Here is a 19,983-nt window from a genome sequence, read left to right as displayed (position 1 = left end):
AGAGAAGAAAAGAAAAAGAAAGAAGGAATCCAAATTAAGGCCAGAACAGGAACAAAAAGGGAGATGAAGAACAATGTAGGAGAGTGAGATAGTGAGATAGAAAGAAAGGAAAAAAAAGAAAAAAATGAAGAGTAGAAAAAAATTAAAAATTAAAAATAGAAAAAAAAATAATTTTGAGAGTAAAAAATAAAAAATAAAAATGAAGGGTCTCCTTCAGGCTATGTCTCTGCTGTCACAATAGACATCATGGACAGCAGTGTGCAGATATAAGTCAATTAGTCTCAGTAAGCCAGCAGCAGACTCCTGAGATTCAGGCTGATTTCTGGCTGCAAGTCCCAAGTTGAGCTCCCTGTCCTCCTGTAGGGTTGAACTCTGTAAGGTTGTACTGCAGGTTCCAGCTGCCCTTCCCCTGATGATAGTCCAATGGGAGGTGATGATCTCTCCAACTTACCAACTATGGTGGTCTGGTGGGCCTTTATTGCAGAGATTCTCTTCACTTTTCCAGTGGGCTTCAATTTTCATCAAGGAGCCTGAGAGAGGCCCTTCTTCTGTTGTTCACTTCTGCTCTATCTTCTGGAGCTCAGGACAATGGCCTTTATGAGCCCTGTGTCTCTGCAGTGTGGAACCAGGTACTGATGCAGCCAGGAGGTGGGTGGATGCACAGGTGGTACTGCAGGCACATGCACTGGTACCTTGGAGGTGGGGTGGGTGCAGGGTGTCAGCCCCAGCTCCACATAGCTGGAGTCCTCACCCGTCAGCTGGCTCCTGGACTATATTTTCATAGCAAGCAAAATATCTGCTTTTTGCTTAGTTGACTGGGGCTCTAAAACATCAGCCTTGCTCCTAATAATATACCTCATATTGACACCCACTTTTGCAAACTGGTCCTTTGTACTGAGTGAATTAGTAGTGTACAGAGTCTGAGACCCACTATTTGTAATTTCATAACCGAAGTACTAAGTAAACTTCTAAGATATAGTGCCCTTCAAGTAATTTGCTATTTTTATGGACTGAGTTGGTTCACATAAAATTTATGATCTCATAATACATAGTAGGTAGGAGGCAAAATAATTAATGAGAGGGACAAATTGGATTTGTTTGTATTTGCCATTTATTGACATAGTTATGGGTAATCCTCACCAATTTCTTCTTTATCCAATAAATTATCATTTGTAACTATATATATATAGATATATATCTATATATCTATATATCTATATATATATCTGTGTGTATATATGTATATACACAGTATTCCTAGCACATCCCCTGGCCTGTTCTTGCTCTGGCTCTCTACCTCATGTTAGCCCTGGTGTGAATTCTAATATGTTCTAATTGTTATGTGAATTCTAATATGTTCTAATTGTTTTACATTGATTTTTCCTAGTTTGTGTTGAGATGCATTTGGCTCCCTTGTGGAGTTAGTGTGGCTTTAGTCGATCCATGATAGTGTTGATTCATGCACAACATTGTGCCTTCTTATTTCATCTTCTAACACGTTTCAGGAGAATCCTCAGGAGGACACCAAGAACTTTCACCTCCTTAGGTTATACATTAGGTGGCATAGGACATGATTTAGCATTTCTTTGTGCTTTCAAAGCCTTATAAAAATTTCAGTAGTTTGATTTTTCCATTTTCTCTTATCAAAGCTCTAACAAATTCCCTTGCAGAAACAGTGGGATGAAAGCTGAACACTAATATCATTCACTCATTCTATTCTGATCAAAACTAGTGGCTCTCCTTGACGCTGACTCACTGACTTAAGGTGTGGTTTAGCATGTGTTTCTGGCCCTAGGAATTTCCTTCCTGAGTTCCACAGGCAAATGTATGAGTAGCAATATGCTCCAAAATCTCAACAGAACTGCTGATACATTCCTTGGTGAGTAATGTTCATGCTAAAATCTTGAGATCTCTATGAGACAGTAAAACATACAGTATATAAATTACAAATACTTTGGGGACATTTTTTAAGTGGCTGTGATCAGACACAGTACTCATTGCCTCTTAGATGATGGACATTTTCTGATGATGTTTGCTTTTTATCTTATTAGCCAACTTTTGCCATCACCTTTCTATGCCCTTTTTGTACCTCTGATATACATTTTCTTCTAGAATCTTGGGCCACATCTCATCTTTTCACAACCATGGTAAGCTTCTGGATTCTTGTTTGTGACATGACTGAACTACAGGTCTTTGTTCTTACACAGGACATGTTCTCCAAGAGCTAGGAAAACTCTTCCATTCTTTTAATAATTGTACAGAAGATGTGATGATAATTACAGTTACACAGTAAATTATTGTAGATATAAGCAAGTGCATAGTCAGAAATGCATAAATATAAAATATAATTACAGGAAAAGACAAATTTAAAAGTAAGTTACAAACATTTAAAACATTTCAATTAGTATAAGAATTTAGTAGGCTTTCTTAAATGTAATGAGACACTGGAAACTCCATATATTCATGAGTTATCAAAATATATTTTTATAGAAGGAAAGTATAAAGAAAGGCCTGCATTTAACTTTGTTCTCCTTTTGTTATACACTTCTTAATTATAGCAATTTCCTTTGCAAATGTATTTTTGGTTCATGGTACTCTAATTGTCTGCTTTTAAATTATTTCAGTAAAATTTTTACTGAATGAATTCTTGCCCTGGATTATAACTATAATACCTTTTTTGACTGTATTCATATCTCAAAAGTATTGAATTCCTACTTCTCCTTAATTTACTCACTTCCCTGTCATTCAACTCTAGCACTTTGCTTCAGCTCAATTTCTACTTTGCTCTATGTATGGCATGATGCCATTGCAAAGCTCAAATACCTGGATGTCACTTCACCTCAATTAACCATCTTCACTTCCTCTTCTGTGAAAGGGGAAAGTAAAAAATGCCTGATCAAACATTTACCTCTTGGATACAAAAGGATGGATTTGGCCCCAATGTCACCATGGCTCTGAGAGTGAGAAAGGACATGCACACACACACGCCAGATGCCCCACGTGGGGAGGTGCATTTGAACTCTCTGCTTTGATGTCAATGTGCTGCATTTGAGGCTTAATGAAAGCCTGAAAAGTAAAAGTCTCTTACACCTCTGAATATTAAAGATACAAGAAGCCAGTTAGAGTGGCTCTTTCTTAGCACTTTTCATCTGTTTCGTTCATGGTAATCAGCAAGTCTGTAGTAAATACTTTCAGAGCTAGTTGGGTCTTACACAGTAAATATTCTATTGTATCTCTGCATACATCCATTTTTCTAGATGAATTTCTCAAGGCACAGGCAGATCTCTTGAGTTATACAACTTATAAAGCCCAGTGATTTGCAAATTATAAAGTGAGCATTTTCGTATTGCCTGTTTTCCTAAACAGTGATAATTATAAGGTCAAGAAGATCCTTTTGCATACATCCATAATAAGTATTCATCTCTGCTGTATATATTGGGATGAATTCTTACTTCATGTTGAAGAAAAAGCTCTTGGCTATCAAGGAGATCTGCATGTCATACCAGGGTCAAAGAATCACAGTATTTTCTTTACTCTCCTTGTGTCAGTTGTATCTAATGATCTCAGGAATTTATTTCTAAATTATTTTCAAGTGAAATACATTCAGGATAAAAGAGGAAAGGGATCATACTAAACAAGCATGAAATGATTATAAAATTGGTGACAAGTTCAGTTGCTCATATGTCATATAAGAAGCTTTAAATTTGCTTAGGATATTTTGAGAAAAGCCAACATTGTTGGGAAGAGTTCAGACTGCCTTTTAATGTTCCAACTAACTGTATTAAGCTAAATGGAAAATTAGAACATATTCCACTTGCACAAAATGTGATTTTTGAAAGACTACAAGGCAAATCCAATTTCTAACCTTCTGAAAGAAAAGAGGAGGGGTCTTGCATGCTACATTTCTATTCTTTGCTGTTTCTAAGCATGACTCAAATTTTGATATCAGCATTTTGAACTTGTTATTTATTACAGCTTCAAGAATGTGCCCTTCGTCTGCCTTCTGTCTGGGACTGAGCACATTGGAAACAAGGTGTTATGCAATTTAAAATAGCCTAAGGAAACCTCATGGCAAATCTTGCAGTTCATTCTCTATGTATATATTTCTCATTATACTTTATTTTTGAAAATCTGCATTAAAATATAGTTAGATAGAGTTATATTGTGGAGGGAGGCAAAACATCGTGATAGTTGCACATGCTATTTAGGACGGTATTCTTTTAATGTAATGATAGTAATTTCCCTGTCAGCTGCCATTCTGCAGGCAAATATAAATCTCAACACTCACTGGATTCATTGTCTCAAGGTAGGTAAATTTTACAAAACTCCATAACAATTATGCTGTGACAGGAAAGGTATTTTCAGTTTGTGCCTTATGGGAGAAGAAAAGAATAAGAATGAGCCCATATTTATGAGACACTTCTTATGTGACAGTCACTTTTTGGCACTGTCTTGTTATATAAAGCCTGTCAGGAGGAAATGCTATCCACAATTTTATTAAATTACTTAGGCCCTTTAGTCAAATGTAATTCAAAAAAAGCTTTTTTTAGATTTTAAAAAATATCCTATTTAATTCTTTTTTGGTGTCAATTAAATAAACTTAATTGAAAAATGTTCAAAAAACAGAAAAAACAAATACACAATAAAATGTAAAAGTAATAAAATTATGGTATTCCATAAGAGCAAATATGCTTTAAACCCTACACAAATATTTTTAATAAGAATGAAGACACAAAGCACTCTCTCCCTCTCACTTTTCTGCTCTTAATTTAGTGTTTGAATAGAAGCAATAATAACCTGGCTTATGAATTTGCTTATGCTAATCCTTTTTAAACCCTAAAATGGCATTTGATGGATATTAAAAATATCAATTGGCATAATAATATACCATCTCCCTCACAAGGAAAATATCAAGTGAGAAAAACAGGTATTTGAGTCATGTAAATTAAGTAGGCAATAAGACTGATGGGTACTGAATTAAAATACTTGTTCATAATAGTGAAAATTAACATATCAATGTGTTTTAGTATCTGAATTTATGTTTCATTTGTTTCAAAACAAAGTATCTTATTGCAATATCATTGCTAAGAGCAAGCACTTGGGTAATTTTGAGAATTCAGGCAATTCTTTCAAAATGTGACTGCATAAAGTAACCTGGACACAATTTCCCTTAAATAGCAATATTACATGGAAAACAAGCCTCATGTTTATCTCTAAAACCAAACTTCCTAAACATAATGTTAACTACTTTTCAGAATATATAATCTGTACAAACAAACTCTGAGGTAAAGCAGATGAAAGATAATATTACAAATATCTCTGTAAAATTATCTTATGATTGATTACAAAAGTGATATAAAGTTATTTAATTTCTATAATGTAGTTTAGCATATCAACTTAACAGAAATAATTATTTTGTTTTAAATATCATGCCAATTATTTCTTAAGCTAAGTGTTTATTAAGAAGTTGAATGATTTTTAATGGCTGAATAGTATTCCACTGCACATATATATCATGTCTTCTTCATCCATCTATCCATTCATGAACACTGATGTTGATTTCATCTCAGTATTATCTTCTAAATAATAAATAATGCTTCTAAAAACACAAGAATGCAGATATCTCTTCAAGATGCTGATTTCATTTCTTTAGATCTATATTGAGTAGTAGGACTGGTTGATCAGATGGTAGCTCTGTTTTTCCTTTATTGAGAAGCCCCTTACTATTGTCCATAGTGGCTATATTAATCCACATTCTTAACAGTAGTGTATGTGGACAACACTTGTTATCTTTTATCTTACTGTTTTGTTCACTTTAGATAGAACAATAAAACAATTTCCAAGTATTTCCCAGTATGTACTTTGCATTTTGTTCTCCATTCAACCCATCACACAATGCTACATATAAAGATATAAATAATACCAGGAGAGTCCAGACAAATTGACATTATTGTTATTTATAATTTTGCTAAAGAAAGCAATAATAATATACTGCCTCATAGAAAGTGATTAGAAAAGATATCATTGTTAATAATTTCAAAAATCACAGAAATATTAGCATCAATTTAAATACACATTTTATAGAATTTTCAGAATGTAATCAGATATTATGTCACACTTTCAGTTTAACTAGCTCTTGACATATAACATGAGGTTAGAGCAATGAACAGAATGACTGCTATTCCATTAGCACAATGGAGAATAAACTTCCCCTTGAGTATATTTCCTGTAAAAATTGGCTGAACAGGGTTATGCAATCTGTACACAAATTGTTGGTTTTGTTAAAATCTTACCAAAAAAAATCTAGTTATTTACATTCTAATGACAAAAAAGATGTCATTCCACAAAGGAAGAGTGATTTTTGGTGAAAAAAAATAATTTGAACTTCAGTCTGAACCCAATAAGTTCTGCTAAAATTTAATAATTTCACTCTAGATATGAGTTCGACCTAAAGTTAAACAGTGAAAATATACTCCTTGTTGTGGTTTTTAGAATTGAGTGAAAATGTAAAGGTATAATTTGAATTATGAAAGATGTTTAGTTATACATTTAACTAATATGTAATTGAGCTGTAGCAGTTCTAAAGTTTAGGTTTGAAATAACCTCTAATGACCCATGTGTTAAAATCCTCTTCTGAGTCTTTGGGTGGCGGACCCTGGAGGGAGGTGGTCTGGCAGTGACACTGTGTCCTCAGAGGTGACTGTGGGACTTGATCTCTCTCTCTCTCTCTTCCTCTGTTTCACTTCCCAGGCATTGTGAGCGAACAGCTTTGCTCTACCAAGTTCTCTCACCAGTGATGTGCCGGGCAGCCACAACCCCAGAAGCAAAAGGGTCTCTTGGTTACATAGTTAAACCTCTAAGACTGTGAGCCACAAAAGAATAAAATCTAGGGCCAGAGTTTTAGCTCAGTGGTTTCACCTCCTGCTGCGCAAGTGCAATTACCCGAGTGCAATCTCGGGTACCAAAAAAAAGAATAAAACCTTGTTTTTAAATTGATTCTTTCTGGGATTTTGCTGTAGGAAGACCTAACATGGGTAATTTTATAACCAAATATTCTTTTTAAAATTTATTGTATTTCAATCAAGAAAATGAATATATTTTTAGGACATATTTAGGACATATTTAGGACATTTTTCTTATCATATTTAGGACATTTTTCTTTGAAGATATTCATGTTACACTGAGAGAAAGAATGAAAAATATTTTTACTTCCAATCACACTTACAAATCATTTTAATATATTTTCTACAATTATAAAATTGAAGATATTATATATTGAGCATTCATAATGTTCAGTAAAATCACAATATTCTGGGTTTTTTTTCTGTAGCTGCTTATATGGTTTTTATCATTTTCTATAAAATTAATCATAGAAGCACAATCAATAGGGAATATATAAATTTTCATCATGATATAAAAGTCAGTATAATTCTTCCAATACAGAAATAAGTAAAAAGTTAGTATTTTAGATATACAGAGGTAGCAAATTATATGAAGAGAGAACTGAAGTTCTCCATTGGGAAAATCAGTCTTGTTTTCTTTGTAGAATTGGTTTTGCCTGTCCAATTTTTATCCTGACATATACACTTAAAAATCTTTTCAGGCTTTTTCTGAGCTGTAGATTTCCCTGGACATGTGTAGTTACTTCTTAATTTTATTTGTATATACATTAGCTAATTTTTAATGTGTGGGTTCCAAAAAGGAAAATAGAGATTTTTTAAAAGGGGCAAATGGAACTGGTCCTTGAAATTCCATGGAGGTCAATGAAGTTTTCTGGGAGGTTCTCTGGCACAGGAGGAAGTACATGAATGCCTGTAGCCTTCTTTGCACCCTCATAATCAGAAGCAACAATCAACAATCAGAATAAATATACCTAACATTTGGATGACTGGGTTCTTTTTGAAGACAGTATACTCTGGACTGATCTGAAAGCCCTAGTCCTCCCCTCTCTTTTTGGAAACAAGGTCTCCCTAGGTTGTTATGTTGCCAAGGTTGGGCTCAAACTTTTAGTTCTCCTGCTTCAGCCTCTTAGAATGCTGGAATAAAAGTGCATATCATCATGTCCCTTTGGATGACTGGATTCTTTTTGCCCATCTGAGCTCCCTCGTTCTATGTTCAAGCTGCTCCTTGAAAGCACGCAGAGCTTTCTAACCTGGAAATGACAGGTAGAGGATGGGTAGCTGATAATCAGCCATAGAACTGTTTAATTAAAATGAACTAAAATTTTACAGCCCAAGCCATCCTCTAGAAGTCACAAACCTTCAATATATTCCAGAATTTCAAAGAGGTTACAAGGGAAAGATTTTGATAGTAAAATTGTCTAGATGAGGAGACAGATTCTTGGTATGGTATCTTCCCAGAAGCCTCTGTCAAAATACTTAGATATTTTAAAAATCATTAGAGATTTTGTGGTTGTTTAGAATTACATATTCAGTTAAATATTTCTCTAATTGTAGATCTAGTAGAGGAAATTATCAAATACATTTCTTTGTTCTGTTTTTACTGGCAAAAATTTATCTCATCAGAGATGTTTTAGACTTTTGTTAAAACTAGTTTTATAGAAAAATTCTCTGTCAAAAATTCTGTAGATGAAAGGACAGGCCTGTGGATCTACAACATGAGGAAGAATGAAGTGAAGGAAGAATCATGTCTGTCTGTTGGTTCACTCAGGCCAAATCATTTTATCCCTCTAAATAGGTGGGGATAGTTCTTAAAAGACATGAACATTTGAAATTGACCTTTTGTTAGCAAAAGGATTGTGAAGCTCGTGGTGTACAATGTTTTTACTAAATACTCCTGGGATTTGACCACTGAAACAAAGAACATGTTATCAGAGGAATGCATTATAACAGAATTTGTATATTGTTTAGAGAAAAAAATGTATTGAGCTTCTTTTACTCACCTGTGTCTCCCATCGTGGTTCCCACTGCTACAGTGGAAGAAGACACATTGATCTGAGAGGGACTAGCAGTATGGGCCAGAAGGGCAAAAAAAGCTAAGTAAGACCTTGTCTCAAAATAAAAAAAATAAAAGGTACTGAAGATGTAACTCAGGACTAGAGCTCTTTCATAGTATGTACAAGGCTGTAGATTCCATGGGAAGAAAGTAAAAGGTTTTATTGTATGCAATACTGAATTCAGAAAGGGTCTGTCATATGTCTAGAAATGCTGACATAAATAAGTAAAGATTATAATGATGGAAATGATGTTGGTATAAACAAGTAATCCTTGTGTGATGCTTACAGTATGTCTGGATGTGTAATTTTTATGTATACACAGTAAAACATTATGATAAATCAAAAGTGACTTGTTTGCTCTGGGATTCTACCTGTAAATCTGTCAGCATTGCAAACCTCAAGCCATTGTTTTCCTTCTCAGCTACCAAAAAATGAAAGATAAAAGTTGTTTTCTTCAAAAGGAATGTTTAGGTGAAACTTGGAGATGGGCTGTGTACTAGAGCTGCTAGAAGGCCAAGCAGCCACTGTTCCTAGAATCTTCCTCAAGGATATTTTCATTGGATCTGAACAGCACCACAAGAGATCAGCACATTTGCCCAGGACAGGGAGAGATTCAGAGGCGCGCACACACACACACACACACACACACACACACACACACACACACACACACACAGTCTCATGGCTTTGTTCACACATGGACCTCACTCCAACATTGTTCCTCACAGTGTCTTATCCCAGGGCTGTGGTATAATGTCTCCATTCCTCATAGCAACTCTCTGAGTTTGTCATTAATTACTGCTGGTTTTATAGAGGAGAAAATGGAAACACCAAAGCCACATTAGGTGCTGGAGGTACAATAGTGATGCTATGGCAAAACGGGGTATAGGGCCCATCTGTTCAAGCTTCATGCTTTAGTGATAACTAATGAAAGTCACTGAGTAAATTAAAATGTGAAGGAAAAATTAGAGCCAACTACATGTGACATAAACTATGATGAATAAAGGAAAAAAGTTATTTAATCTTCCTTTTAATACAAATCTGGAGTGAAAATTAATACAAATCCAGACTCACAATCCACCTGATAATTTAAACATTAAAGCAGAGGTGTTAGAAAAGCTAACTCCTAAAATCTGAACCTAAGACATACTATGTTATACCTTAACACCCACAGGCATATGATGCCTCTTGATATCAGGAAATAACAATTATTTAAAATTAAATGAATTATTAATAATATCAAGCATTAGCAATAAGATTCATGAGTATTGAAAAGGCTGAGCTTTTCCTTTTACACTGCAGTTGGCAAATTTTGGACCCTCATGACCATTTAGCTTTTCTACTTACTAAACGCTGTGTGAAGAAAGATGAAACATCAGCCCTGAGAGCTAAGCAAGAAGCAGGTCATCCAAAAGGAGATTAATAATTGATTCACCTGAAAAATATCCTAGGGCCAACACCTGCTCAAATTTCATTTCAGTGTGTCCTCCTTGACTACTCCCCTGAATCCGTACTCCAAAGAGGACTACAGAAGAGGAAGCTAGCAGAAGGAAGCAGGGCTGGGTGAGGTTAAGAGTATGACCTTGGAGAATTGGAAGCCCTAACATTGCTGGAGAAATTCATAGTCAGTGAAACAGTTAATATGCAAACTTAAATGTAATGATCTTTCCTACTTCCTATATCCCTCAGCCATGAAATTAAAAGGGATGCAACACAAAAGGGAACTTTATAAAGTGTGCAACAGGGAAAAGGCATGAAATCAAGAGAAAGAGGAAATAGGAATGTAGGTCTCCTTGCTCAGTGTTTTCTTTTAAATCAGGAACTGGAGCAGCAGCCTGCTGATTCTCATACTGAAATGATTATGAAGATCTTTTTTTGTTTGGAGTTTTAAGGTTCTATGTAAATTCTACTTTTTCCTTTTCTTTCTCTTAATTTTTCTGCTCAGCCAAAAGCAAATAAATAAAAACATAATTTTATACAGATGACTTTGAAAAGGTATGTATTATCTAATAAAAATAAACATTTTCCACATTCCAGAATTATTCTAATTTTAGAAAACACCATATCCATGAAACCACCAGGAATATAATGGGAATTTTGAAAGTTTTGTAAAAACCACATTTATGCTGTAGAACGATCTTTGGCCTGATGTTGTTGGACTTGTGGAAAATACTTTTGGCGGGTAAGGATAATGGAATCCCTTTCTATTCACTGACACTTCTGATCTCTCCCTTTGAGGACTGTTAGAAGATGTTATTAAAGTGATATGATAACCCTGTCATGCTTGCTATCTTCCCGGAAGTCATATTGAGATCAGGATCTAGAGAAATAATAGATATTTCAGGTAAGGATCTGAGTAAACTGAAATAACACCTGGAAAAATTACAACACAACAAAGAGGCTCACTAAAGTATGCTTTGGGAAGCTGAGGGATGGGGCAAGTCTGTTCTCCTGATATCAGAAACCTAGCTATAAAGCAGTAACCACACTGTTTCATTGTCTCATCTTCATGTGCCCACCAAAAGAGCTCAACAAAGTGCATATAAAGCTCTGAACCTGGGCCCTTCCTCAATGTCCTTTTGGTTAGTGAGAGCTCTTTTTTGATCTTTCTAATAATTATATTCAGTTCATTCCCCATCATCAGGTCCATAGACTTCATACTTTGTTTCCTTCAGGACAAGATCCCAGAGGAAGGACAGAATTGGTTACAGCTTTGTCTAAACTCTGCATTTACCCTAAAGAAAAAGAGGTGACAGGCTTTCATTGGCTTGTAGCTATTGGGTAGGTAGCCATTAACTCTAAACTTTGTATGTTAAGCACAATTTATCATTTCCAAAGTGTGTCAGTCAGAATAAGAAAGCAAACAAGATAGAGCCAAAGTTTCCTATAATTATGTTTTCTCATTTGTCCAATAAAGTCACTTAAAATTTTCAAATAATATTAATAAGTGGAAAAAAATAGTTATCTATGGTAAAAAAAATTAGATAATAGAGTTAATTGATTAGAGTGGATAAACTATGCCATTCAATGGCATTTACTTAAAATAAGTCCTCTCAGGAAAGAAAACAAAATTAAAAGCATGATCTCACTGAATTCCTACAATTGTGGGGTGATAGCCCAACTACCAGTTAGTTATCAGGGGATGCCTGAGCACCTGATGAAGGTATAGCAGGGGATGAAAGAACAATATACAAAGGGCAAGGAGTAAAGAATAAGGAAAAATAGTGTATTATTTGGGGGGCTGAGAATTGGTCTTAGCTCTCTCCTGGCTAAAGACCACCTGGTCTTAGCTGTATCCTGGCTAAGACTATGGGCTCTGGATTGGTCAATATTTATCATTATACAACATAGCAAGGGGCATGAAGACAGATGTAAAGAACAGTAGAACTAATGCATTAATGAGCCAGGCTGTCAAAGGGAGTAACTATGTATAGTTGTTAAGGACAGATCACAGTTAACAAGCCACCTGTGCTATCTTTAGCTGATGTTTGTTCTTGGAGAATTACTGCACAGAGTCATACTCAGCTGTAGTGTTTACTTCCTATTAGAGCAGTCATTTAGACCTCAACTGTGACCATTGGAATGGGGAAGTCTGTCTCCATATACCACCCAAAACTCATCAAGCAAGCCACATGTAGGCCTTGGAATGACTCATAATTTTAATCAGTAGCCAAATTTATAAGCTAAATTAATAATATCTAAAGTTTTCTCAGTGTGGTTTCAAGTTGGTCTACTGCACACAACTTGGTTAACAAAATACTGTCAATCTGGATCTCTTGTGATAGATCAAGTACTTGGGTTTTAAAAATAATTTATCTTTCTTTCTCATTGTAAATAAAGTTTTTAAATGTTTTTATTAGCATATGTTTGCAGTACATGATGTTTAGATTCATCTTAGGGAGTAGGTACATGTACTTAATATATCTTGCTTCTTTTTAGTTCCTTTCCCTTTCTACCTTCCTCCCTCACTCCATCTCTAGACCCTATTCTCTCATTTCAATTATTATTATTATCATTATTATTATTATTACTACTACTATTGGTATTATTATTTCAGTTCATGTTTGCAACATATAGATTACATTCATTGTTGGTATTTGATTCATGTCCATGACACATATTAACCATCTTCTTATGCCCCTTTCCCTCCTCTCACATTCCCAGCCTCAATCTCTTTGTCCCCTTGCCATTTATACGAGATCTATCTCCATTTCCTTTCATCAGTTTCTTACTTTGTTCTTTACTTACTTGTACTTTGGATTACTTATATGAGAGAAACTATATGGTATTTAAGCTTGTGTATTTGATTTATTTCACATAACATGCTTTCAAGATGCATCCATTTTCCTAAATTGTCTCAATCTATCCTTCTTTATAGCCAATTAGTACATATTTTATGGAGAATTCAATGTTCTAATCTGTTCTGATACCAAAATCTACCATAATTTCAACCACTACATTCATTTCTCTGTTATACTAATCTTAAGGCAAAATAGATCATATAAATCACTTTAGTAAAATAATTTAAAATATGGTTTAAGATATGTTGAAGTGCCTTTAAAATAATATGGTTAAATAGAATACCAAAGTAATACTCTACTACCAATTCTTTAAAAATATGCTACCAAATAATACAGTCTACCATCTGCTCATTTCTAACAACTTTGTATTTAATCCTACTTATGCCTATGAATTTTTCTTACTTTCACAATAGTACATAAAATAATTTTTATTAAGGAAATCATTCAAGAAGAGCATATTAAATTTAGTGGTTAGTATTCACTGGTGGTTATTGTGCTATGTAGATGGAAATTTATATACTGATGACTTTTCTTATTTGAGAAAAAATAGATGATGCATTTACATTTTAGTTGCAAAGCTTTTCTGTAAACATTGAAAATCTAAGAAACAATTTTATTAACTTTCTATTAATCATGTATGCTGAAAAATAGTTTTGTTAGTTACTTTTCACATGGCTGAGACAAAAAAAAAGTGACACCCAAAGTTAAAGGGGTAAAGCTTTATTAGACTCACAGTTTATAGAAGTTTCAGTCCATAATCAGCTGGCTTCAAGTTAGGGAGGCACATGGCAGAGAAGCAGCAGTTTACAGGAGTCTGGACCAGTAGTAGCAAAGCAGCAAAAGACCTTAACAGCATTTTCTCCTCCTTTTATCTTATTCAGAATACTTAGGGCAGGGCAAGTAGCAATCATCCTCATGGTCCTAGTGCCCTCAGACCTAGCCCCACCATGAATCAGTCACGTTCTCTAGATTCAGCCACCTCTGAAAAATCACGTGACTGTGGGGGACATCTAAACACAACCCTAACATTCTGCCCCTAACCCTCCCCCAAAGACTCATGCGTATCCTTTTATGCAAAAGAGCATTTAGTCCATCTCTAAGGGATGCTAATATCCTAACAATTTCAGAACTGCTGAAAAGTCCAAGTCCGTAGTCTCCTCTGATACTCAAGGCAAACTCTTAGCTGCAAGGCCCTGTACAAAGAAAAGAAAGTTAAACACTTCCAACATTCAATGGCAAAAGGTAGACATTTCCATTTGAAAAGTTAAAAACTGGAGGATAACAAGGAATGGGAGCAAAGCAAGACCAAAAGCCAGCCGGGCAAACATTAAATCCTGTAGTTCTATGTCTAGTATCCAAGGCAATCTGTGGCAAGGTGTGAACTCCAAAGTGCTTGGGAGGCTCTCACCTTATGACACTAGCAGTCTTGGGCTGGTTTTGCACATTTATTGCAGTTTTTCTCAGACAATCCACATTCCTGGATTCTCCAAACTTCTGGGGTCTCCACTGAAACTTCTGCTTCCCACTCACAGCTTCTCACACTGCCCCTACAGGGGAACACTGCTTGGCCTCCCAAGCCTTCTTCTGAAATCTGGGTGGAAATCTTCCTGACTCCACAACTCTTGCATTCTGCATACTCCGAAAACCAGTGCCACATGGATGATGCCAATGTCTGCTGCCAGCTGGAGCAATAACCAGGCTTTCCTCTCTCTTTGCTGTAGGGATTGAGTGCCTATGAACCAAATCCTGAGGAACGCCTCCCCTAGGCTGACACCACTGTGGACTATGTTGCTCTGGGGTGCTCTTCTCAAAGCAGTCTTTTACTTTTGCAATTTTGAAGCTGCAAAGGGTGGAGTCCTTCCTTCAGCTTTTTGTGATCCCTTTAGTCTATCTTTTTCTATTGTTCTGTTCCTTCTCAGGAGTTAAGATCTCCTCTGCTCTATCTTCACAGGCCACAACTTTACTGGAACTTCCTTTCTAGCCAAATTCTAAATGTTTTAAGGCAGTTTTGAAACTTCTTTTGCCAGATTAATTAGTCTGCCACCCTTGAACTCAGTCTCAGGCAAAGTCTTTGGACACTAGCAAAATGGACTCAAATTTTCTGCCAAAGCATAACAGCATTGTCTGGAGTCTAGCAGTCAGTGAAGTTCTTGTTCCTAGCAGAAACCTCCTGAGTTTGGTCTTTGGTGGCTTCCTGGTCTTCTGAGCTCTGACTAGAATCTCTCACACAGAATAGCCTAAGGTGTTACCGATCTAATTTTTCAACTAGCATCTATTCCTCTTTCAACAAGCCAGTTCCAAAGGCTCTTGAGCCACATGATCAAGTAATGTCATAGCAAGGACTCTACCTCTCAATCACACAGTTAAGATTCAGTGACCTCTGAAAAAAGCAGGAGACTTTAGGGAATATCTAAACATAGGATATAATAATATTGTTATCTTATTCTAATGTACTATATGTCAACATAATTTTCTGAATCTTATAAGTGCATATATTTAAAAGCCATACTGTAGGTTAAAATAAATATTAAAAATAAATATAAAATATAAATATAATAAATAAAAAATAAATATAAAATTAAACTCAGTAAATTCATTTACTCCATAAATACAAAAAGTAACCCTCAAGACATGATAAAATAAAACGTTCCTAAATCTTTCAGATTTGACAACTTTGTTCAAAATAGAGTGTACTGTCTCCTGAAGAATATGGTTATATATTGATGATATTTCAAGTCAGCAACTGTATTAGTCAAGGTTTGATTATTGTGAAAAATAGCAGGGATAATCAACTTAAAATAAGCAAAATTTAATTTGTCTCATAATTTCAAAGATTTTAATTGGTGATCTCTCTAGGCCTGTGACATTCAGTGCATCAGGTTGGGAGAACTGGGAGACAAGGCCCCTGACCCTCCCTGTAGTCAGGAAATTAAAGAGACAGACAGCAGGTGGCTCCAGTCTCAATAGCTCATTCAAGAATATGACCCTTATCTTCTAACTTCCTTCCACTATCCCTACAACCTAAAGTTTCCCCAAACTCCTAATAGTGCCATCGCCTGGCAATAAAGCTTTTAATACTTGGGTTTTTCAGAGTTATTCCAGACTCAAACTGCAAGAGTAACCAAATGAAACACATGCATCTAATGGGAGATGGTAACTGGAAAGGAAAAGTATGAATGAAAATATGAAAAGTATGAATGAAATGAGAGATAACTTTCCCAACAAAAAAAGCATGGTAACACAATGTAAGTTATGTGACTAGATAAAATGACTACATTGAAGCAAAACAAACAAAAAAAAAATCAGGGTTGGAATTGTAATTGCTTTCTACTTGCAATATGTATTTACCAGCAACTACATATATTTATTTACTCAGAAATAAATAATTCAAACATTTTACTGTTCAACTTTAGTCTTAAGACAATCTATTTTCTTAGCAATGGATAGGGAGAGCTGATGAAGGTGCAGAGTTGGTTTTGTTGCTTTTTGAAAATAGCTTTGTTGAGTTATATTTTTAATAAGTTTATTTATTCATACATTTTAGGTATACAATATAGTTCCATTCATCATTGGGATCTTGTACCTTTACATCATGTATCTTGGTTCTTATTTTTTTCCCCATTCCCTGGCCCTCCCTTCAGCCCCTCTACCCTTTCCTATTTACAGATAATTTGTTTCTATTTTTTTCTTTTCTCATATTTTTTCATTTCCCTTCTTTCCTTTCCCCTATGCCTCCCATTTCCCCTATGCCTCCCATTTCCTCTATTCCTTTAGACCTTTTCTCCTTATTTCACAATATCAATTATACATTTTGATCCTTATTTACACTTTTAGTTTTTCACACCAGAGAAACTATTCAGTATTTACACACATGTGCCCTATTTATTTCACTTAAGAGTATGACCTCAGTGTGCATCCAGTTAGCTATAAATGTCTCTTCTCCTTCTTTATGACTAATACCCCATTTTATAAAACAAAAATACCATCTTCTTTATCCAGTCTCCAGTTGATGGGCATCTGGGCTGCTTCCAAGTTTTAGCTATTAAAATCTGTGCTGCTATGAAGGAGAAGTTGAGGTCTGGCTGGATCAAGGACACCACACTCTGGTCTCTTGAGCCTGCTCAGAGACAAAAAACAGAGTTGAGCAAGCTCACTCCAGTGTGTAGAAACTAGATCAAGTCAACCATACCTCCTCACTCTTTGGGTTGTGACTCCTTTGCCTTGCCCAGATGATCACCCCATATGGTTTAAAATAAATTTAACTATGTTCTCCATTGTGTATAATTATATCCCTTTCCATCCAATGAAATTATGCCAAGGCTAAAGCTGTTATAACCCTGCCTATGTAATTGCCCTTTTATTTCACTATATAAGCTTGTGTAGTTCCTGAATAAAGCAGAAGCGTTCCTGAAACCTCCCTGGAATCCACTGTTGACTCTGTTCCTTACCCTCCTGGTCCGGGCTCCCAAACCTAGGTCTGCAAGTGGGCTTGCAGACAACAACTGGAGCCCCAAAGTGGGGCTCACGCATACCGGATAAATATTGAAGTCCGGGTAATTATCCTTATCATGGGTAATCTCTTAAGTCAGGACAAGCTGGTTCAGGCTGCACTTGTGAAGGCTCTGCTAAAGACTAGGGGAATGAAGGTCTCCAAAGAACGCCTTCTGGTCTTCTGGGAGACTGTTCTTAAATTGTCCCCGTGGATGGAGGGTGCTGATGTAGTGGATCCTAACATCTGGGAGTGTGCTCTTCATAACTCCCAGCCGGCAGAGAGAGGAGGAGAGGTAACCCTCCCTCCCGTTAGACATTTTTCTGATCACATCAGCGATTGTTCAATGCTTGTATCCACATGCCACCAAGGCATCAGAGGTGTTTACCGCTCAGGCCAAACAGATAAAGGGACCCTTTTGTTGTTCTCAGGATGGTGGTGAATTGCCTCGGGATACAAATGGTGAATGTAAATCTCCACTTCCACCTTCTTCTTCTCTTGAGGCTTCTGCCCCTCCCGCTAAGGCAAACTTCCCCTTGTTGACACATCTAGGCCTAAATCTCTGTGTCAGCCAGGTGCAACATTAACAAAGGAGGGAGGAACTTCCTGTCTAACATGGTGCCCTCCATTATGCATGCCAACATTTTATGGATCAAATGCAGATACCTCTGATTCAGGAATCGGGTGAGGAACAGTTTCCTAACAATAAATCATTCCTTAGGAAAACCCTCCGGAGAAACAAACTTCACCAACCTTCGCTGAAGGCTTACCTGGTAATAATGAGGGGAGGACCAAATGCCCCTCCTTGGGTGCCCCATTCACTGAAGGTGTGGAAGGAATTCAGACAAGCTGTACAAGAACGTGGTCCACAGAGTCCGTATGCATTACAGCTCCTAGATAATTTTGCTTGTAATATCAACTGCCCCAAAGATTGGTACGATATGGCATGTGCCTGCTTGCCCCCTGGGGATTTTTTGATGTTTAAGGCTATGTATAAGGAAAAATGTGACCAACAGGACAGGCACAACAATGTAGCTGGGTTGCCTATCTCTTCTGCCATGCTGCAGGGAACAGGCAGGTTCTCTAATGTGTTACAACAAGCCCATAAAACAGGGGTACATTATGATCAAGTGCATAATTGCGCACTGACTGCATGGAGGTGTATGCCAGTGGCTCAGGGGACCATCGCTAATGGAAAGCTCATACAAAAGCCCAATGAGACATTTCCTGACTTCTGTCAGAGAGTTATTCAGGTGGTTGCCCAACCTAAGGTCACTCATCCTGATGCCCAGAGGGCCTTAGTTCATGAATTAATATATGAAGGCTGCCATAATGCTATAAAAACTCCCACAACTCTGATAAAGAACAAAACATTATATGATTGGATTTTACAAACTAAAGACATAAGAACCCCAGATCATACCAATCGGATGCTAGCAGCTGCCATTACTAGCGCCTTTGCAGCAGCTGCTCCCTTTCAACAATCTAAACAAAACAGTGGCCCAAACTTCTGGGGCTGTAATCAACTGGGTCACATAAAAAGACAATGCCCCCTAACCACTAGAGAACCCACAGGAGGCCAAGTACACCCAGAGATGTCTTGTCCAAGATGCCAAAAGGGCTATCATTAGAAAAAAGATTGCTGTTCTAAATACCATAGAGATGGAACACCTCTTCCTCCTAAGGAAGGGCCTGCCGACCTTACCCAGCCTTTAAACTTCAAAGGTGGTAACTCCCAGCCCTACTAAAAGGGACATCCCCAGTTCCCATTTCCAATCAATTGGCTGACTCAAGCTCACCCTGTAAAATCATGTGGACCACCCCCATTGATATGTTCAAGCCTAGATTGACCCTCTTCTGCCCCGGGAAAAGGTTCCGCATGCTTATTGATACCGGTGCAGATCGAACAATCTTGCATCAAGAGGAAATCCCCCTGGATTGGGACTTAGTGCCAGGGCTCCCTGTAATAGGAGTAGGAGGCACTCAACCCTCACTCACCATGACACAGCCTATTCCATGGTCACATCCTGATGGACATAAAGGCAAATTCTGCCCTATCATATTGTCTGATCTGTCTAATAATCTGTTGGGCAGAGACCTCCTCGAGGCTATGGGTGCTGTAATTACCACAAATGATAAAGCCTTCTATGATGAATTGTTAGATGAGCGCTGTTCCCCCCAATCCTGGAGGCCTCTGCTCTGTTGCTCCAACTATCCATACACTCACAGTGGCATAA

General features: G+C 36.7%; 1 protein-coding gene across 1 annotated transcript; it reads left to right on the top strand.

Annotated features, from left to right (window-relative positions):
* Positions 1 to 18,402: 18,402 nt before the first annotated feature.
* LOC147830024 (endogenous retrovirus group K member 9 Gag polyprotein-like) lies at positions 18,403 to 19,377 on the top strand. The gene has a single exon (XM_087190669.1). The coding sequence runs from the start codon at positions 18,403 to 18,405 to the stop codon at positions 19,375 to 19,377; it is 975 nt and encodes a 324-aa protein (XP_087046795.1).
* The last annotated feature ends 606 nt before the right edge of the window (positions 19,378 to 19,983 follow it).

The sequence above is a fragment of the Heterocephalus glaber genome, unplaced genomic scaffold, assembly GCF_053883595.1.
Source record: "Heterocephalus glaber isolate CG9 unplaced genomic scaffold, H.glaber_assembly_v1.0 deba00000331, whole genome shotgun sequence".
In the NCBI taxonomy this organism is placed as follows: domain Eukaryota; kingdom Metazoa; phylum Chordata; class Mammalia; order Rodentia; family Bathyergidae; genus Heterocephalus; species Heterocephalus glaber.
Note: the sequence above shows the minus strand (reverse complement) of the source record. Positions and strands in the feature narration are given on the sequence as shown.